We start from the raw sequence: 20889 nt of genomic DNA, 5'->3' as shown, positions 1-20889 counted from the left end.
CATTATTCATCCATTCATCAAAAGGCATTTTACTTTATCTCACCTCTTACAGCCAGCTTATAAACACTGACACCTGCTGTTCGCTCACTTACTGATAAAAAAAATATTTTTTGTGCTTCTTCTGTTTTCACTCCTCCTTTATTACTTTTTTTCTTTTGTTTTTTCTTCTTTTTGGCCCCAATTGTAAGTTTCACATGTTTTGTTTGTCCCTGCTCCAAATTTTAGACATAGCTGACTGGTTAATATCAACATCTTTTTCCATCCTCAGTGAATACCTCTCTTGTTGAGGCCTTGTTTCCAGCTGCAGACATTCTTTTTTTTTTGTACACTTCAGACTAATTTGCATGCTTTTGCTGATAGTTGTCTCGTTTTAGAAAGCCCAAACTAAAAACCATAAAAAAAAGGTTCCTTTTTTTGTAAAAATCTAGTAAAGGCAGAAACAGTCAATTAATTCATTGTTTATTTCAGGCTATTTAACATCCCTCTAACTGTAAATCTTTTTTTTTATTTGCTTTTAATGCATGTCTTTGTTTCGTACACATCTATTTTTTTTCCTTTTCTATTTTTCCTTCAAGCCATAGGAAAGGTGAATGGCCCTCGAGTTTACCAAGGGATCCCTGTCAATATTTGTGAACCTGCACACGAGCTGAAACTGGAGATTTCAACAGATGTGCATGGCCAGGGTCATCACTAAAGGATGTTTTGGCCTCTCCTCTACAGGTGGATATACACAATCCTTATCTATCAATAACATCAGAGCTGTCTTTTGAAGTTGGAAAAAAAGGATTAGCTGAAAAATGAGAATTTTATTAGAATTTTGAGATGTTTGTGTTTGATGCATTTGTGTTTATATACTGATGTTGTGGTCAGAAAACTATAAATATGTAATTTGATCAATCCCTTCTTGTGTTAGCAGTCGGGGGGGAAAAGATCAGGATACTTTCAGCCCACATTTGGCATCAACTCGTGCTTTTAACAAGCTTTCTCCTGATTACAGCTTAAAGGTTCAAGGTTGTGTCCGTCGTCTGACGCTGGTTTCTAACTTCCTACTGGTAGATGGATGAGTGTCCTAAAAAGCCCTTTCAATGAACTCTGGTGAGCTATCACATTACAGAAAAGAACCCTATAAAGGCCGTATCACTGATAAAACATCCAGATGACCTGATTAAATTTTTTTTCCATTTTTTTTATTTGCAGTCATAAACCAATGTTGGTACTTTTAGCTTCAGATTAATGGAATAAGATGGAGAAATATGATAGAAAATTGATTTTTTTTCCCATTGTATCTTAGTAAAATATATGTATTTGTTTTGCTTCTTTAAAAGCACATTTATTTTCCTCTGTCTGTTTCTGTTGTAAGAAGCATGACCACTACAATTTTTGTACAATTTAAAATGCATTTTAAGGGTAGTACACTATTAAGCACAACCCTAACCTTTTTTTTCTTTAGGGAATTGGTAACACTAACACTAATTGGTAAATACCCCACTTTTCAGTAAAGAAAAAGACTAGATAAAATGACAAGTTCCTACAGAGAAACTGCCCATTGTCTTAAAAGAATGCTTTTAAATAAAGGCTTTAAATAAAGTCAGTTTTTCAACTCTAACCCAAATTATTGCCCTGTTTTAAAAAGTACTTTTAATTCTTTTTTTCTACAGTGCTCAGTAATTCACCGCATAGGCACGTGCACAGGCGCTGGGCGTTTTTATTCAGTGACGTCAAGGTAAAAAAAATCAACACGCTTCAGGAAAACGATCGTTCCTTTCAAAATAAAAGTGAAATAACACACATTTTCTATCAAATACAGTTTAAACTCCTTTTTTGCATAACCTACATTCATATGTGTAATTAATATTTCTACCACATCGCAGAGTAAGGTGCAGTCTTTTTTCTAATGCGCGAGAAACATTGTTTAGAGTTTTATTTTGACAGTATGAAGTGACGTCCAACGTCTTGTTAGGTGAGGAGTGAAAAAACAGCGAACCGCATATTGAGCGCATATTTCAGCGGCTGTGCGACAGCGTCTGCCTGCGTTGTGTTTAGCAGATAAGGAGGCTCTCCTGCTCCACTCATCACCAAGCCACTTGGTTTCCAACTCGGACGACGATCAGATGTTACGCAATGACAGCGGCAAGAGTGACTTCCTGCAGCTAAAAACCAGCTAGCCCGGCTAGCCCGCTTTGACGTGCTAAGTCAACTGGTAGTAGTACTAGTAGTAGTTCCGCTCGGCGTAGAGCGAAGTTTCAGAGTCCGAACCAAAGTTTCTTCACGTCCAATATTTCAGTGTGAGGGAGGGTCCCGGTTCTGTTCTGGAACATGGCTCTGGTAGCGGCTTTGAAGCGACTAGCTTTCAACAGTTTACGGGGTTATTCGCGGAGGACGGTGGCGGTGTCCGGACTCACCGCTCACAGGAGTTTGACCACCGTACAACCTCTCAGGTATGTCAGTTTGAAATCCTAAAAGAAATATCGATTACCGCAAAACATAATAATTATTTTTTTTTTTAAAAGCTTATAAACTTTAACTAACACAAATTGCTAGCTTTAGCCTCAGATTTAGCCGCGTGCAAATAAGCATGTTAGCCGTAAGTACATGTTATACCTGGATTATTGTTTAGTGAAAAAAGTTTGTAAATGTTCTTCATATGATGGTGATATAACTCTGGAGGTTTTTAAATTGTGTATAATTGATAGAATAGTGTTTGTTCGTCCATTGTTACGTAGCCTTCAGTGTCCCTGAACGCCTCACAAGGTTGTGTTTCTGTGGAGGACCAACAGCTGAACCTCTCAGGGCCAATCCAATAGTATAATTGTTTAAAGTGTGGTGCCAAGCTGCTCAGGTTGAAGGTTTTACCCCCAAATGGCCTTTAAAATGTTTGAATCCTCCCTGCATGAAGCATCCAAGTGAGATGAAGGCTTTTCAGATGTAATTTTCATTTTTCTCCTGATGTTTTGTGGTTCAGGTGAGATAATGCAGCTTATTAGGGTGACATTTTTTTTTATTCTTTAAGGAGATTACTATGGGTTCTTGTTAGGATTAAGACTTCCTCAAAGTGGTTTTATTTAATTATTTGTTTGCTACTGATCAGAGAAGGCCTCACGTTTTCTGATCCTGAAGAGACTTTTTTGTTTATTTTGGGATGGCAGTTAGCAATTAATCCTTAAAAACAGGAGTGCTTAAACTGGTTGAACATTAAAACCTTGAGTTTGATCTGTGAAGATCATGATGTTTCTGGTCAACTAAATGGCCAACCTTCCTATAAAAAACTTTGTTTAGTTTTCAGTGGGGAAAAATATTCAAAAGGTGTTTTAAAATTAATGTTTACAAGCGCTGTCTTAAGTATCAGATGTGTTTCTTCTGCTTTTGTGACTCTAGAATCGAGAAGGGTTTGGAATTTTCCGATCATTTGTCGTGGATTTCCGTGAACCTGTCGACCCCTGAGCCTCTTGGTGTTATGAGTGAATGACCTCCCGTCATCCCGTGTGACAGATTCCCGCAGCAAATCTCATTATGTCTGCCTTTGTAAGCTTTACTTAAAGCACTGTGTCTTTAAAAGATCAGTAGATGATGGAAAAAAAAGTTCAAAAATTAAACTTGCTTGATTGTACTAAACTGTTTTAGGTTTACGTTTGAAACGTTTATCCTTGCGGTTCGTCTGGCATTGCTGAAGGAAACCTCTCCAGGAACTCTTTCAAACTATAAAGAGGCTTTAAAATAACTTGATCAATAATGGCTAACAATTATCCTTCATTTTTGCGATCAATCATAAATATCCAGGATTTAAAGTTAAAACAAATAAATTTGATTTCTTACAAACAATCGTTTCTTTGGGAAGCAGGAGAAATGATCTTTAACCAACAAGGTTTTTAGTGTTTCTGCCTATTACAATAGTTTTTAAAGACGCCTTCAAAAAATTTTTTGTAATTGTGGCATTGATCTTTGGACAGGATTATATGTAAAGAAATTGAGCTAGGAATTGCATTTCCGAGTATTTCTTCATTAAATCATTGTGGAACGGGAACAGAGAAAAAAAAAAAGACCTTATTTGTGACGTTGAAGCTTTAATCGACGGGTCACAAGCTCCCTGCTCTGCTCCATTCCGATGCATCCACTGGTTTACCACTGGATTCATGTACGTCTTTGTTTTCCTCGTCTGGGCTGGAATCAAAACTGTACGCCTGCAGAGCTCCAACATTGCTCTCCATTTTTGTTGCACCGGTAATGTTAGGTAATGGGGATGTGAGAGGCTGTATGCTAGCGGATGAGGGTGTAAACAGAGAGCTCTCAGCATTTGCCAAAAAAACAGCATAATCTTAATTAAAAGACCACTGGGAAGACTTTTATAACAGATGAAAGATGATTGAAGTGGTCTTTACAAATCTTGGTCTATTTTTTTTTTGTTCTCATGTTTTTCACAGGTCACTTTGAACGTCATAAAATCAAAGACGAAGCGACCAAGAGTGAAAAACAAACCCCTAATAAACACCCACTTTCACTTATTAGCTGTCATACCACAAGCTAACCGCTTTAGCCTAACCAATGCTAACTGTAACAATGTACAAAGTGTGATCTGGTTGTGATCTTTCTGCTGTCTTTAGATCTTATTTACTTCTGCTGTTTACTCTCTGTAGTTACTGTAAAACTACCCCGAATAAACAATAGAGATATATTATTTTATTAAAAAATCTTTAGTTTGTAGTTCTGCCTAAATGGACAAAAGATGAACTCTAGGAAGTTCTGAATAAACTAAACTGTAGAAAGGAAATAGCTGCCAAGCTGCAAATTTACTACCCAAAATGTTTGTTACTTTTTTAACTCTCTCCTTTAAATCATGCGACCCAATAAAGAAAAGGTTGTTCAGTTAGTCGCTCTTTCAGTCTCCTACCGACGGGTTTTCGTCCTTTCAAGGTAAATTGATATAAATATGAAAATCCTGGTCACACAAATTCCATGTTTGTTTTTGCGCAGCTTCAGAAATCTTTGTCACATATGTGCGACGAGCTGCTGCATCTTTTTAGGTGGAAGCGCTTTTTTTTTTTTAAGGAGAGCGCAGATTCAGTCACAGGTCATGCTACAGTAAGGAAGGGTCAGCATGCCAGAAGGCGAGTGAAAACTTTATTTAAAATACATTTTTTTAAACATATTTTTTTCTTGGGGTTCATTTCTTTCTGCAATGAACAAATGTGACCACTAGAGGGCAGAATAGTTCTTTAAAAGCGATCAGAGCAGACGCTTACATGACACATGGTGTTTATGGTTAATTTATATAATATCTCTGACGCTTCAGTCTGACTGGGTGTCAGTTCCTCTGCCCACAGTAAGCCTTTTTTATTTAAATTCTTTAAAACTGCGTTCCAGGTCGGAGAACAAAGTGACGGTCCACTTCATAAACCGTGACGGGGAGAAGATCTCTGTGAAGGCTTCGCCTGGAGACACTCTGCTCGACGTTGTCATCAACGAAGACCTGGACTTTGACGGTTTCGGTACGAGAACTCGCAGACTCAGACCGTCGGCCCACCTGGGACGGTATGTAATCCGGCTCTGTTGCAGGGGCGTGCGAAGGAACTCTGGCGTGCTCCACGTGTCACCTGATCTTCAACGAGGAGGTGTACAAGAAGCTCGGGCCGGTCACGGACGAGGAGATGGACATGCTGGATTTAGCGTACGGCCTGACTGACACGTAAGGACCTGCAGTGGGCGTAAAATCGCCATTTTTGTGTCAAAACTGCATCCCGATCCCCTTTGTCTTTTTTTGTTGTTGTTTTGTTTTCTCTGCAGATCTCGCTTAGGTTGCCAGATTTGCTTGACGAAATCCCTGGACGGCATCGTCGCTCGGGTTCCGGAGAGCGTGGCCGACATCCGGCAGACCAAAGACGGCTCGTCTTAACGGCCGAAAACATGGACGTAGGCAGTTTAGAGCGTCCGGTCACGGGCCAGGAAAACGGGGTGTGCACCATGGTAGGTTTTCAGCGTGGCTCTCACAGAACCGTCCTCATTTTAAAATTAGAGGCGAAATATTTTTACAAATCTGAAACTAGCCAGCAGATCATATATAGATGTATATATAAACTGCTGTCCAGCTAAAATGAACTAATATAGAACTAAAATCTGATTTATTGAAAAAAGACCAGGTTTTGCTGCACCTTTCTTCCACTGTTTTAACAGTTTCTGGCTAAATTTGCACCAAATCAACGTTTCTCGTCGGATCATTTATTGACTGAAATGTTCCGGAATGGATGCCGCCATACGTCTGGCGCCTCAAACGACAGCCGCACCCCAATCTTCTGTGTTTTTATTTTTTTTCCTGTATGATCACACATTTCTGCCATGATTGTACATAGCTAGAGCACATCTGTAAAAACATAATGATAAATAAAATAAAAAATCCACCTTTTTAACGGAGTCTCGAACTGTTCAATTTTAAATTAAAAGGCTTGGGGGGAACAAAACTTTTATTTTGAAAGATTGGCAAGAAAATGGTGGTACAGGAAAGAGGAAGCTGCATTGTTGGCAACAAAACAGAAACAAGCACAAATATTTACATTTCCTCGTTAGGACTAGAATGAATTGAGCTTCGGCAGGAAACAGGAAGTGAATAAATAAAAGCGGCGAGGTTTCTAGCATGGCTTAAGAGTTCCTTTCTTCACAGTAAGAAGTCTAAATACTTCTAATAATCTCAGTTGGTCCACGAGAAATGCTGCTTATTTATAATTTAAAAAAAAGGCAACATGTTATTAGAAATTGGCAGCTTTTTTCACCAGGATTTGTTTTTATTCTCCAAAAAGGCGAAAAGCTCTAGGCATCAACCGTTTTTCCTCAAATAATCCCAGTGTTGCTTTTTTTTTTTTTTTTTTTGGGCTGTTGCAAAAACCCACCCAAATCCTGCATGTTGAGTTCCGTAAATTAAAAAATTAAAAAAAGCAGTGTAATAAACGAAGCCTGTCACACGTACGACTCTTCTGCAAACAGCAGCTGCTCTAAATCTGGTTCCACCGAAGGATCGCTGCATCTCTTCACCCACTCTCTGCGGCTATCCACCAGCGCAAGCGCCACCTGCTGGCTGCTTTTGGGGTTGCTGCGCGGGTGACCAGAGAAGTAGTCCCTCACGGCTTTGGTGGCGCCGGGCGAGAGGCAGAACCGGGGCTCGGACGGCCCCCCCTGCGAGTCCACCTCGGTCACCTTCAGTCCCGGGTCGCTGGGCAGCCTGGCCCGCGTGAAGGTCCGCTCCACCACCTGCCTCCCTGGCTCGGAACCCCTGCGCTGGTAGAGCCGGTTGCTGGGCTCCTCCACGGACTGAGTCTTGTGCCGGCGGAAGAGGGACAGAGTCGGGCCGCTCTGCTTGTAGAACAAAGATGGAGACGGCAGCTTGGCGGACGGGGCTCCGTCTCTGCGGCTTCCGCTCGCGTCGCTGATCAGAACGCCTGCCGAGGACTCAGAGGGTTGGAGCCAGCTGGGTTTGGGGAGCTGCAGGGCTGGGGGGCTGGAGCATTCTGGCTTTTGGTTCGGCCTCTGCCGTTCTGCTGGGCCTCTGCACGGCGCTTTGTGTTTTGCTTGGCTGCTGGCGTTTAGTTTAGCTCCTCCCTGTTTTCAGAAACTTGTGTTTAGGGAGTTTTTCTGAAGCACATTTGCTCAAATATTTAGAAAATGTTTGAGGTTCAGACAGAACATTTTACAGAATGTTTAAAAACAAACTTTCCCATGATGCATTGAAGGCGTTTAAGAGCGTACACCGTCTCGTTATGAAGAATTGCATTCACTCACCGTGGATCCGCCGGGGTTCTGTTTGTGACCCGGCCGCTCCTCTGCCTCCACCTCCAAACCGTCCTGCTGGGTCAGCGACAGCCTCCTGTCCTTCTTCAACCAGGAGTTTGGGTGGAGGCCAATGCAGCCCTTCAGACCCCCCCAGCTGAGCGGCTCTTTGGGTACAGCTTCTTTCGAACTAACCCCAGGATTTGGGAGGGCGGGGGGTTGTTGGGTCCGGGTGGACCCGGTTGGGTCACCGCCAAGCGAGTCCAGAGAATCGAGCGAGGGGGAGGCGGGGGTGGAGGACAGGCTGGAACTGCTGGCCTCCAGACGGGCGGACCTTCCGTTGACCTCCGAGTTCCCCCTCCTGCCCCGGCGTGGGGCCTGGCTGCTGGAGAGCTCCTCCCCTTCATCGCCTGTTAGCCCCTCTGTGCTGCCGGAGATGTGTGGGCGGAGCCTAGGGTTGTACGCAATAGCCGGCTCTGAGCGGCGCCGCTGATTGTGCCGGCCCTCCAGAGAGAGAGAGTCTAGGGTGGAGGAGACGCCCTCCGGCGAGCCGACCTCTCGGGGGCGAGGCAGCTCTGCCCGCCGCCGTCTCTCGCCCGGACGCAGCTTGAGGCAGCGCAGGCGGTCGCTCCTGCTGAGGCGCACGTCCAGGTCGACCTCCTCTTCGCTGAACGTGAGGATGGAGTCCAGGCTGCCCCGCAGCGGTTTCGGGCGGACGCCGCGCCTGCAGAAGGAGGGGGTCCCCGGGCTGCCCTCCTCCAGCTCGTTCTCCAGACTGTCGTAGGAGGAGTCTGTCAGCGGGTAAACCCACGACTCTGTCCACGCAAAGAAAGACGAAGGTTATACCCGTCAGGAAAAATTAATCCCAAACGCAGTCCTCATCATTTTTGAGTACCTGGCCCGCTATCGTCCTCGCTGTGTCTCTGCGGCGGCCCCCCGAACAGCGAGGATGGCTCCTCCCCCAGGATCTGCTGACAGCGTTCGATCATGAACTTGACCAGCTGGCAAACCTGATGGAAGTAAACCGGAAAACTCAACATTCAGCGCTTTGTTTTTTCAAAAGTCAAAGTTAAAACCTTGAGCCCACGTTCCAGCGAGAAGTTTTCCTTAAGCTGAACCCAAATCTACCTGACCTCCTAAAGATTAAGGAATTAAACAAATATCAGGCTCCGTCTGAAATCTGGGTGAAATTCCGTTTCAGATTATCGGCGTTTGGCTTTTTGTTGGACTTCTGACGGCGTGAAACTGTTCCGTCACCTTCTTAGTCCCCTCCCCCTCCAGCTCGCAGCTGCAGGGGTCTCCGGGGGGCCAGAGCAGGCTGGGGGCGATGCACACGGACAGGTTGAAGCTGGTCATCTGGTTCTCGTGGGCGTGGCTCTGGACGGCGTGCAGCATGGCTAGCAGGTAGCGCAGCAGCAGCGCGTTCTCTTTGGCCATTCGATGAATCATCCTGAAAGGAAAGGGGGGGAAAAAAACACATCAACTTTGGATTTGCTTCCTGTACCCCTGGGAACTGTTCTGGTACCTCTGTATGTCTTGGACTCGCTCCCCTTCATCCTCCTCTTCCTCCAGCACTTCCAGCCACTCCTCGTAGAGCTCGCAACCGAACAAGCTGCCAGGGATGCTGCGCAGGAAATCCTGCAAATGAAGTGATTTCTGTCATTTCCCCTAAACTGGATTTATGTGGGACGATCAGGCAGCATGAATGAGTTTAACGGGTTTATAGGAGCCGCTCTGGGAAAGTCCCGTGTTTGCCTTTCGTGTCTGATGGCTTCCAGTCAGCACAGAAGCTGTTATCTCTGCAGATATTACAGATGATAATCCAGATTAGATTACCCAGCTGATGCGCGGCGAACAGCTTGTCCCGCGTTCACACATGTGGGTCAGCAAAGAGACAAACATCAGCTGGTGAGAGCACCTTGAAGACTCCGGCGATGATGAAGACGTGGTCCCGTGTGAGAGGAAGCTCCGCCTCCCCGGTGTCCAGGGCGTCCCGCAGCTCCCGGGTGGCCCGAGCCCCCGCCGAGCGCCGGAAAATCCCCCGCGTCCAGGAGCCCTCGTGATACAGGAAGACCAGCATGTCCTGCAGGGAGAGTTCGTGTCAAGAAATCGAAAACGAGTGTTTCCTTTAAATGAAGAAACCTCAGAATTATTTATAAAGTTATGATACGTTTCCATTATCAGAAATGTATTGACTCGGCAGATGCAACGACGCAAAGCGGACAATGGTTGCTTCCACCACGTTCTTGCTAATCTTTTTCCTTTACCGCAAGTTATTCAAGTTATAAACTGACCAATCGGATGCCTTAATAAAAGTGTGCAGTCGTTTCACAGATTCTCCCGAGCCCGCCCTTTGAGTGGTAGTGGGTGTGGACTTCCAAAAAAGCTCACTCCTGACTGGCGAGACCGGTTCCCATAGAAACGTCGACTCAGACCGATCACCGCGTACCAAATAGTGTTGTGAAAAAGGATTTAAACTTTTAAAAAAATACGCGATGAAAGTTCTAATATTTGATTTAATATTTCGCCCTTCGAGGTGTCCACTGTCAGAAATGTATGGCCTTTCCGTCATTTGGTTCACGCCTCCGCTTTGTCCATTCATTTCTGATACTGGACACGTCGGGCATTATCCCTGATGCTTAATGGACACCCCACAGCCAATCAGAATGGAGTATTCACCCATGGCATTAAGAAAGTACTTACTTTATTTATATCTATAGGATTAAAAAGTGGTTAATAAAATGTATTAAAAACTGTTCTCCTGAAAGCAGAGCGTCTTAAATTTCAATAATTTTTTTTCCCCAGAAACCTGGACAAAAAGCTTCGGTGGGCTCACCTGTTTTGTTGCCATGGTTACCATAGGTTTAAAAGGATTTGTTGGACGATGCTATGGGGCCAGTGGCATGTTTACGTTTCTTATGGGGATCTTCTGGCCCCTCACTCACCATAACCGGCTTGGGCAGCTCGCCCTCCGCACAGACGGAGTTGAGCGGCCGGCCGAACAGCCGACCTCGAGGCGCGAGCGACAGCTCGTTCAGGTGAGACGAGGATCCTCGCCAGAACGCCCAGGCGATGAGCGAGCGCCTCCTTTTGAAGGGCTTCTGGGTAAAGTCTGCGGGTTTGAGAGCAGGTAATCGGATCTCCGGGCGTTTGCCGGCCAACGACGTGCAGGAAAAGCGCCTCACCTGCGTGCTGCGGCGGCGGCTCGACGGGCCGCGGCTTCAGGACAAACTGACACTGGTGGTACCCCTGCAGCTGCTCCGCCTGCGGGTCTCCATTCCTGCCTCCTCCCTGCGCCTCCAACCTCCTCACATGGCTCATGTGGATGCTGAAGGGGAACTCATGACCTGATGGAGCGGCACAACATCACACCCCGCAGTGGTGTCACACTCCAGGAAACTCGTGGGCCTATAAATAGAAACCTGAGGCGGCTTGGCTCACCAATCAGGGGGTAAGGCGTGTTGTCCCGCTTGGAGATGACCCACAGCTGGAAGTCCTTGACGTTTCCCTGAGCAGAACAGAGACGGCCGGTTCACTTTCCCCATGTTTGTGCGCGTTGCAGACCGTGACGGCCCTGTTTTCACTCACTATGGTGCCAAACTGCTGCAGGGCCAACCGGATCACCTCGTTGGTTGAATCCGAGTTGCTGACCGGCAGCGTCTTGGTCTGTTTGAGAAGATTAAAAAAACAAAAACAAAGAGAAGCTGCAGGGACAGAGCAGGGGAAAGGTATTTCACTCAAACGTGGAGGCAAACTCACAAAAGCAAAAGTGTTGATCCCTTTCCCGTAAACTCTCAGAGGGATGGTTTTGGGCTCCTCCTTTTCTTTCTCCTCCTTTATCCGACTGCGGAGGTCAAAACGTCAATTCGGTCGATGACATATGAACTGAGAACATCACTGCCGGCAGCCTTTTACCTCCTGAGGACGGAGAGCCACTTCTCCTTGAGTTCTGCTGAGCTGAGAAAAAAGCACAAACACCAGGAGTTGTCAAATCAAGGAGCCGGAAGGAACACGGGAACTGGTCACCTGTCCTTTTTTCCAGGAAAGTCCTCTCAGCTGTCCGTCAGCCTGCGACTGAAAACAATCCAACCTCTGAGGTGTGTTTACGCCGCAAGAACCACGCAGAGCGGCAGATTTCTGACACGAGCTGCAGACTGGAGGATAAATTCACTCTAATCTGATTACTTCAGTCTTTTTAAAGATTTACTGGGTTCATTTGAAAATCCAGGACAGCAGTGTGTTACGATAAAAATACGTTCTAACAGGTTACTGTTTTTTTATTTTTGAGTCAGAAAGGTGTTTCTTAAAATTTGGAGAACATTTTTTTCGAGTAAAAAAAAAAAGCGACAAAAACAGAAAATGCTAAAAGGACGAAAAAAGGAGACATATTAGGAATAATAACTACTTTTTTGTGGATTCCCACTAAAACTCAATTAGTAAAATGGCAGTAAATCAAGCTAATAGACATAAAAATATCAATTTAGTTTGATTCAACTGTCTGGTGTGCTTCATGAAGTTTATGTTGTTCCTTATGAAATGCAGATTTACCTTTTTATTATTTGAATGCACTAAAGTCAATGAAATTACAAAAGTCAACAGCTTTACGTCGTACTTTTAAAAAAGTTAAAGGCGTTTTTGGCTCAACTTTTTTTCTCTATTAAACGGTCAGTGGTTGAAATTAGCCTCTAAAAAAGTGAATAAATATAGTTTATCATTTAAAAGTAGGTTGTTTGTGGTCAGATTTAGCATCTCATAGGTCATTTTATAACTATCCATGTGTAAAACAAAACATATAATCTATCAATTTTATTTAAATGCCATATTTATAAATGCCATATTTGAATTTAACCTGTCAGTTCAGAATGAATTTAGTCGCGAACTAAGTTTGTCTTTCTTATTGAAAAATCAGACATTTGTAACTTCTCCAAATTGGTTTTAAGGCGAAACATTTTTTTTTCAGCTTTACTCAGCTCCTTTGGATGATATCCGTTTAAAAAACATACATGTGCATAATTCATGATCATGGAAACGGGTTGGATTTGCTGAATTGATTTGGTAAAACTGCAAAAAAACAACCTTTATTTGATTTTAAAGGTTATTCAACCCATACATGGTGCTTTCAATGACCCACAGCGTTTCAGGGAAAAACAACTTCACTATTGAAGTGTTGCTGAAGAGTCGGAGCAGCTGGGAAGTTTGGAGCGAGCTCTTGTGTGCTTTGATGTTTAAAGTTTTGGCTTTCTAAAGGTCACGTTGAAGCGTAAACCGTCTTGGACGTGTTCCATCTGCGTCTGAATCCTCTCCGCTGTGCGATTGCTGCGGTGGAAAGTCCCGGGACTCCTCCGATGTGGGACCGGTGAGCCGTGCCACTTCTGTTTCCACAACAAACCTAAACATACCTAAACATGGCGGCGCAGTTCCAGGTGGGCCAGCCCATGACGAAGCCCCTGTCCGGGTGGGTGCTCCCCTCGCACACCTCATCCATGCAGCCCGCCGTCCACATCTCGCACACGCACACCTGCAGCTTCTGCTTGAAGTGGTTGGCCGACCTTGGAGCGAACGTTTTCACACTATTTCTTTAAATGGAAGCCAGCAAAACCCAACGGTTCCTGAACACAACACAAACCTACTTGGCTTTGGCAATCACCAGAATGTCGGTGAACAGGAAGAGGTGCCGGTCTTGGGTCTGCATGCCGGTCTTGAGCTGGGCCTGTCCGTGCAAGAGGAAGGACCTGTCGGAGCCAGCCAGCAAGGACTGGACCAGCGGGCAAGTCTCCGGGCAAACGGGAACCAGAAAGCTCTCTCTGGAACAGAAACGAGAAGCAACAGCGGCTTCATTTCCTAGAAGCTTGGGGGTTCAATTCTTGTCCTCGGCCGTCTTCACGATGATGGTACCCAACCCGAAATGAACCCTTTACACGATTCTCTCTATGAAACCTTTCGGCAGAAGCTTTGACCCCAAAAAAGCTCCAAATTACACAAGTCTGAGATTGAATAACCTGCCCATTTATTTACCAAGCAGGTCAAAGACCTTCTAAACAATACCAGACAAAATCCAATGGATGGACTCAAAACAAGCACCAACAGCAGCAAAGGAAACGTCAGTTTTTTAGGGGTTGGATGACTCACTTCAGATGTTTATTCCACAGTCAAAGGAGAAGCTGATCCTACAAAAGGCAAAATGTGAAGACTCCTCCCACTCTAGAAATGGACACCCTGGGAACCACGATAGCAAAGCTCTTGTACATTCGTGTGGAACAATGCCATCTTTGGGATTACATGTACTCTGGCCATTAAGAGATTATATTCTGCGATAAAAAACGATCAGATGAAAACTTTTCTGGATTTGTAGCCTGAGTGGAGGCTAAAACTGAAGATATGTGAGCTTTTTTTTTTATCTGGAGGAGTAATAAGACCAGAAGGTGCATCTAGGGTCACATGAAGGAAGCATCTAAACGGTAAACTGTCAAAAACAGAGTAGTGCCACCTAGTGTTTGGGGGGGAAACAGCCATCTGAATCAGATTGGAGGGGGGAAAATAATGGACTAGATCATTTTGTAGCTCCAACAGAGTGTGAGGTAATATGCATTTTCTTTTTTTTTTTTCTTTTTAAAAAACAACACTGACTATGACTAATGAACACAAATTAGTTTTCTTTCTTTCTTTCAGGTTTTGTAAGCTCAGTAGATGCATAAAGTGACTTTTTATCTTCCACTATGATGACTCTGATCCTAGTTGGTGCACATTAATGACGACTCTGACCTCTTCTAATTTTATTCAGCATGTGTCTGGGTCTGCACATGTTAAGGTGGCACACTCCACCCAGAAGTTAGCTCTCGCATGCTTAACTCCTGGGCTGAGGCCTTTTCCAACGCTTTTAATCTGGTCCTCTCTCCGTGCACCAATGTTAACTCTTTATTATGTATTTTTAATAGTTACTGTTTTTCAATTTTATGTTTCCCCTTGGATAAACAATGGCATTCGCCGTCTAAAGATATCTTGTAGAAAAAATGAACACTTATGGAGAAGAACTCACCTACATATCCATTTACTTCATCTTAAGGATCTTTTAGTTTCTTGGAACAATTGCACTTCACCAGTGTCGTTTCCAAAAGCAGAGGTAATCCTAGGGTGCTACTAAACACCATTGGTGATATCGTGAAGCCCAGTCCACCTGCCGTTCCCATCCATTCAAATGATTGTGAAACCGAATCTATTTTTTCTTTTATTGAAAAAGTCATATATCTCTCTTGCTTTCCTTTGCCTCTGTAGTCGAGGTCGGTGCGTTGTTACGGTAACATGACAACGCGCCGCACCACGTAACAAATAGCCCACTTTCTGTAAAAAAAAAAAAAAAAAAAAAGCTATCTAAACCAGAAAAATGAGAATAAATTGCCAAAAACGTATTGGCTATTTATTTCTTTTGGAGGTGACCATGGTATAAGCCGGATAATGGCCTTCGAAGTGTGCATTATCAGAAATTGAGACACTTTGTGGAAGCAACCAATTCAGGCTTCCACAGCGTGTGTTCATTTTTCATGAAACCCACTTGGTACCCCATTACCCCTTTATATAAAAAAAAAAAAAAAGTTGCAGTGTCCCAGTCTTGATCCCTGTGGAACACCAAAACTAAACCTTAAACATTTCCCTTTATATATATATATATATATATATATATATATATATATATATATATATATATATAAAGGGAAAAAACGAGGCAGAACTTTGATTTTTTTTTTTTTTAATTTATACAGCCAAATTTTTTTAAAGATTTTCTTGTTTATAGAATGGTACAAAAGGTGGTTGGAACTAGTGAATACAAAAGTTCCTGAGGGGTTTTATGTTTTACATCAGTGCCAGACCCTCAAGATCTCCATTTAACAAATTTGAGTCCAAACCAAAGCAAGCCACCACACAGCTAAGAAACTCCACATAAACCTTTAATTCTTTAGTAATTCTTGAGTAAACAAGGTAATTATTGCGCTTATGTGTTACAGTTCTTTATTGCTGAAGAGCAGGAATTTTTTCTGACATATCCAGTATTTTGTGACTGATTTTGTAATAATAAAGCCATCAGATGCATTCATCTTCCTTTTTTAGAACAAAAAAAATTGTTTCTATGTTGTTGTTGTTTTTAAGAGGAAAATTTCCGACACATTTAAAATCCAAGACCCCACCTTCCAAAATACAACTAATAAAGGTCAGTGGCATTCTGCAGGGATCTGAGCTGCAGCGGTGGATCAATCTCCCCAAGAAGCACTTCCACAAGGTTATTCATTCTTCACTTTCCCCGTCCATATGCTCAAAGACGGAGACTATAATTAGACGCCTTATCCTCTGATAAGTTGTACAACAGGAGGATTATTTATTAGATTGGATTTAACACCTCGCTCCAGAGTTGTGCCACAGTCATGTGAGGGTGAGAATGTGCCCCGGGGGGGTTTGTTGTAGCGGCCTGATGAGGACTGATCACTGTGCTGCACACCTGGATGAGCTCTGTGTTCGACATGAGCGGACGCTCACGAGATAACGGCAGGAAACTCCGCCACATGACCTTCTGATGACCGCCGCTTCCTGTTTTAATCTTGCGATAAGATACAGAGCAGCAGCTCTGACCGTGAGCTGTGGTGACAGTGTTTTCAAGCACTTCAGAGGGCTTTTCACCATCGGATAGTCGAATAAACTTGGATTATTAACCTACATTGGGTTAGCTTTCACACTGCGCTTTCGAGAGTGGACCAAGAAATCTTCTGTTTGTTTGAACCACAAAAAAAATTGTAAAACTATCACATGGAAACTTTTTCCGATTTCAAATATTTAATTCTGCACCAGAATTCACCTGATTTAAACCAAGACTCAAGTTTTCAGGTGAACCACAGTTATGTTGACCTTTCACACCTTCAAAATAAAATCCATGTAACAGGGAAACAAACTTCTGTGCGGACCAAACATCCCACCACCAAGTTATCCGATTTAAGCTCACTTTTCCCAGCAACCATCCCCCTGAGGTGGAGTTTTCTCCCCATCAGAGTTGTCTCTGCGTCCGTTTGTAAATGCAGCTCTGCATTCATCTTATGACGTACCTGGAGAGAGTCTTGGACCTGGTGAGAGCCTTGGAGATCACCATCGACGGAGCAGACTGACGCCTGTAACTCTGAAACCTCGTTTGCTTAAAAAAAAGAGAGAAGAAAAAAGATTTGTTATAAAGTTGCATTCTTACCATGTGTAAACAGAATTTACCGTATTTTCAGAGTATAAGGCGAGTTTTTTCTTTCCTTTCATAGTTTTAGGCGAGGTGCGACTTACATTATCATTTTTTTTAAACATAATTAGCAGCAACCACTAGAGGGCACTTTAGATGTGCGTATAAGTATTGGCTACTGACAGCAACGCAGAAGAAGATGCGCCAGTTAGTCTGAAGCTACTTTCACATCGAGCATGTGACACGCATTTTTGAAGGCGCTAAACGCCCATTAGCCCGTGGCGTTCACACTGGACAAGCAGGGAGGGGCTTCTTTTTCTACCGTTTACTAGCGCGTGTCTGCCACCGACAGGAGGAGTCAAAGCGGTGCAGATGTCATGAATCTCACAAACAGCAATCATTCATTTCTCCTTCATGATCGATTGTCAAACGGTTGGTACTTGCGTGAATTAAAAGTCCCAACCATACGTCGACCTGGTGTGCGACCTGGTTTCACTTTCAACGCATGTTTAGGGTCATAGAAACTTGCACGGTCCTGCGTTAACACAAGTTTTGAAGCGCGTAAAGCGCACATGCATTGACTTTTCATTGAAAGCGACCGCTTGAACGCTTTGGCTAAATGAAGCTTCACACCAGGCTTGGCGAAATTCTTCAGAGCGACACAAACAATGAAGAATTTAATGGATTTAGAGATTTGAAGTGAGTTTAGTTGACTTGTTTTTTTATGTTATGGTTATCTGAAATAATTGTTCTTATAGTGTACTAATACACTAGATTCCTCCTATGTTTCATGAAGCTAAATAAGTGTGTTTCTGTAGTGAAGCCTGCGCGTATTTAGTCTGTTATTATTAGTTTTTATGATTTCCTTTCCAGGTTAAATGTCTGTTTTTGGTCCCGTATTTAGTTAAATACGTTTCTCCAAAAAGTGCGTCTTATATTTGAATTTTTTTTTCTTTATTATTGCTTTTATTATTTCTATTATTGAGCCTTTATGGCTGCAGCGATTTATGCTCTAGAGTGACCTATAGTCTACTTATCACAAACGTGCCATATGCTAACATTATGCCAAGAAAACAAAGTTCTCGAAAGCAAACTTACTTTATTTGTGCTTTTCAAAATAAACATAGACATGTTTTCAAAATAAAGGTCAAACTGCTTCTCCAACCAGGCTGCTGCTTCCAGCCAAACTGTTCTCCTGGTTTCTCTGCAGGATCTTATTATCCAGGTTTCTTCACACGAATCATTCAAATATCTTTTAATCTAACGGTGCCAGGATTTGTGAGAGAAGCAGGACAAACAGCCGTTACATAACCAGTTTTTTCCATTGTACTGGATGGCAGATTAACCCACTTGTTAACAGTCGGCTAATGTTACCAGCTTTAGTTTGGACAGAGATCAAGTTTGACTGTTTCTTTTTTTTTTTTTTTAGACATTTCTTTGCAGATATTTGTAACTCCTATTGAATTTGTATACAAATTAGAACGATGTTAAAGCTAAATCTGTCTTCTTTCACTTTTCCAATGCAACTTTTAGATGCAAATACAAAGTTTCAGCAGCAGTCCTAAAACAGGACAAACATGGATTTAAATCTTGAATAAAGGACAAACAAAGCTTTGAAATATCGAATATTTCGCCCCAATTATTATGACAAAATAATAATTGGGCATCTTTAGCTGTTTTTTTTTGTTCTATTTTTGACAACAAAGGTGCAATAAAGGCAAATGTTTGTCCTTAATATTTAATTCTTCCCCCCCAAAAAATCGTTCAGCCAGAATGTTTACGTTTTTAATGCGTCTAATAACTGATGAAAGGTAGAACCCCGCCTCAAAAAGTGAACGTCTGACCAACCTGTTTATATCTAACTGTAAATCTCTGTGTTGCTTTAGATTGCTTGTGAAAATGTTACAAGGAACCTCGTGAGTGACAAACGGCACCTCTGAATCCCCCCCAGGTCTTCCTCCGTCCAGAAACTCGCACATTTCTGACATTTCACGAAGCCATACCATTGATTTAAACGCAGTCGCAGAGGGGTGAAACATTCCTGCCACATTACAACGTCACCTTTCAGCTCCAAAAAAAACCCACCTCTGCATGTCTGAGACGTCTGCTCCCTGTTGCAGCTTTCATGTCTGCTCCCAAATGTGATTCCCAAAGAATTCCCAGTGAAAAGTGGAGCAAACGCTCCACAGAGAAGCAGTCACCTCATGCTTTCTATCGAACTCAAATCATTCAATAAAAACATTCATGGTTGGAACGATGAACGAAGCGATAAACTGACCTCTGGTGCTGGGAAAAGGTCAGCAAGTCGTAAACTGACTGGGTTCATGGATGTGTTCCGAGGCAGGAACTGAAATCAATCCACCATTCTTATGAAGTATTATACTGATTATTAATAAAAGCAACACAAAAAATGAAGGCAAAGAAACTTTCCCTCCCAAAGTCAGTCCTCACAGCAGATTTGTCATGGATCCACATGAACCAGTTTGAATGTTGGAAAGTTCTCCTTTTCTATGTTTGGTTTCCGGCTCATCATTTTAAGATTTTCCTTTTATCATTTTTAAAGTAAGATAAAGAAGCAGAATGATCAGATAAATGCTTAATGGTTAAAGTCTGTTTTCCACATTGGTTTCTAGTAAACTACTTTTTCCTTTAAAAACGTGTCTGAGGGGTTTAGTTTCTGCCAAATTGGTCCAAATCCATCGTTTTGTTGCTCCTGCTGTTATCAAGTATTGAAGAATTGGGAGATTTGGCGCACAAACCCGCCTGTTGTCCTGGCCGCCGCCTCCGCCGCCGCGGCTCAGGCCGTCCTGCTGCTGCGGCGACATGCCGTCCATCCGCGCTCACTGCTCCTCCGTCCTCAGCTGCAGCGGCGGAGACAGAAGTCCCATCAAGTCAACGCGCTCAGCCCGCCGCTCTGCGCCGCGCCAACATGTCAGCGCGAGTCCGCCGGGAAGCCGCTGGAAGTCTGCGAGCAAACCAAAACTGACGAGGAAAGGAAGAACTCAAAGGACCGTCAGCGAGGACGCAGACTGTGCCACTGTCAGGATTACCTGCTGCTGCGCCGCTTCTTAATGCGCCTTTACGCACAGACAGAGCGGAGGCGGCGCCACCACAATATAGGTCTGACTGGAACTGAACTGAACTGAAGTCCAAAACCATCGAGAAGGAACAAGTTAACCTGGTGAGCACAAACATGGGAGGAGCTAGTCATCCGTTTACTAGAAAATAACATTGACCAGGGGCGGATCTAGGGGGGCACCTGTCTGTAAAAAGGGGCTCCAGTCTTTGTCCTTTTCTTTCAGAAAATTCATTATTTAATTGTACTTTAAATAATAAAAATAAATAATACTATTTAGAGCATTGAAGTCCCACTCCGGTCATCTTTCTATTGTCAAATCATTCTCAGTGTTCTGCCGTTTTTTGGCAAAATTATTACAAAAAAAATCCGTGTCTTTTTCTAGGACATAGTTTCCACCAGCAGTTCGTCAGAAACCTGCCTCTGAGTTGTGGGCGGGACTGTTGGTGCCTGTTGAATCACTCTCCTGCTACCTTACAGCCCCTCACACCCCCAACCTAGCGTTACCAGTACAACAAAAACAGGGGGCAAAATCCGAGCTATCCAGAATACAGTTTAGATCCGGATTCCAGCTCACACCAGGAAAACGAAGACGTACGCAGATCTATTGGTCTGGAAGTGGAGCGGAGCGGGGAGCTCGTGGCACAAATACAATCCTTTTTAAACCTTTTTTTTCTCCTCTGTTTTGAATGAAGAAATACTCAGAAATGCAATTCCAAGATAAATTTTATTTATTTATGCAACAAGAACATGTTCAAAACACCAAAAACAACATTTTCATCTGAAGGCGTCTGTGAAGAAACAGGAAGTATAACATTTTTTTTTTAGTCACAGTCTAGGTGGAAAATATTTCCTTGGT

General features: G+C 43.3%; 2 protein-coding genes across 4 annotated transcripts; one reads left to right on the top strand and one right to left on the bottom strand.

The window, feature by feature from the left end:
- Positions 1-1937: 1937 nt before the first annotated feature.
- On the top strand, positions 1938-6398 carry LOC101166942 (adrenodoxin). Its single transcript, XM_004066569.4, has 4 exons — positions 1938-2438; positions 5359-5483; positions 5551-5680; positions 5779-6398. The coding sequence occupies exons 1-4, from the start codon at positions 2317-2319 to the stop codon at positions 5885-5887; spliced, it is 486 nt and encodes a 161-aa protein (XP_004066617.1). The 5' UTR covers positions 1938-2316; the 3' UTR covers positions 5888-6398.
- A 36-nt stretch (positions 6399-6434) lies between these two features.
- Positions 6435-20138, bottom strand: LOC101156234 (rho GTPase-activating protein 20). Of its 3 annotated transcripts, XM_078932275.1 has the most exons (18): positions 20005-20138; positions 19714-19936; positions 19233-19301; positions 16836-16921; positions 13380-13553; positions 13149-13298; positions 11665-11706; positions 11509-11593; positions 11338-11415; positions 11191-11257; positions 10935-11096; positions 10695-10861; positions 9668-9832; positions 9275-9387; positions 9007-9199; positions 8645-8759; positions 7762-8564; positions 6435-7581 (listed from the first exon to the last, which is right to left on the bottom strand). In XM_078932275.1, exons 2-18 carry the CDS (start codon positions 19786-19788, stop codon positions 6943-6945), a joined length of 3183 nt encoding a protein of 1060 aa, XP_078788401.1. In that variant the 5' UTR covers positions 19789-19936; positions 20005-20138; the 3' UTR covers positions 6435-6942. The 3 variants fall into 3 exon arrangements, with proteins under 3 accessions (XP_078788401.1, XP_020565965.1, XP_078788402.1); XM_020710306.3 differs by lacking the exon at positions 19233-19301; XM_078932276.1 differs by lacking the exons at positions 19233-19301; positions 19714-19936; positions 20005-20138 and adding an exon at positions 19040-19204.
- Between the last annotated feature and the right edge of the window lie 751 nt (positions 20139-20889).

Source organism: Oryzias latipes, chromosome 2, assembly GCF_053564925.1.
Source record: "Oryzias latipes strain Hd-rR chromosome 2, Olatipes_Hd-rR_3.1".
Lineage (NCBI taxonomy): Eukaryota > Metazoa > Chordata > Actinopteri > Beloniformes > Adrianichthyidae > Oryzias > Oryzias latipes.
The sequence above is the reverse complement of the archived record's forward strand: the minus strand, read 5'-3'. Positions and strand labels throughout refer to the sequence as shown.

What these genes read in the sequence shown, in the direction of transcription:
- LOC101166942 (XM_004066569.4), top strand. Translation starts at nt 2,317, where the DNA reads ATGGCTCTGGTAGCGGCTTTGAAGCGACTAGCTTTCAACAGTTTACGG. An exon ending in CCTGGACTTTGACGGTTTCG is followed by an intron (nt 5,484 to 5,550) that starts GTACGAGAACTC and finishes GCTCTGTTGCAG; the next exon opens with GGGCGTGCGAAGGAACTCTG. An exon ending in GCGTACGGCCTGACTGACAC is followed by an intron (nt 5,681 to 5,778) that starts GTAAGGACCTGC and finishes TTTTCTCTGCAG; the next exon opens with ATCTCGCTTAGGTTGCCAGA.
- LOC101156234 (XM_078932275.1), bottom strand. Translation starts at nt 19,788, where the DNA reads ATGGACGGCATGTCGCCGCAGCAGCAGGACGGCCTGAGCCGCGGCGGC. An exon ending in AGGTCCAAGACTCTCTCCAG is followed by an intron (nt 13,554 to 16,835) that starts GTACGTCATAAG and finishes TTTCTGTTCCAG; the next exon opens with AGAGAGCTTTCTGGTTCCCG. An exon ending in AGGGGGAGGGGACTAAGAAG is followed by an intron (nt 8,760 to 9,006) that starts GTGACGGAACAG and finishes TACTTCCATCAG; the next exon opens with GTTTGCCAGCTGGTCAAGTT.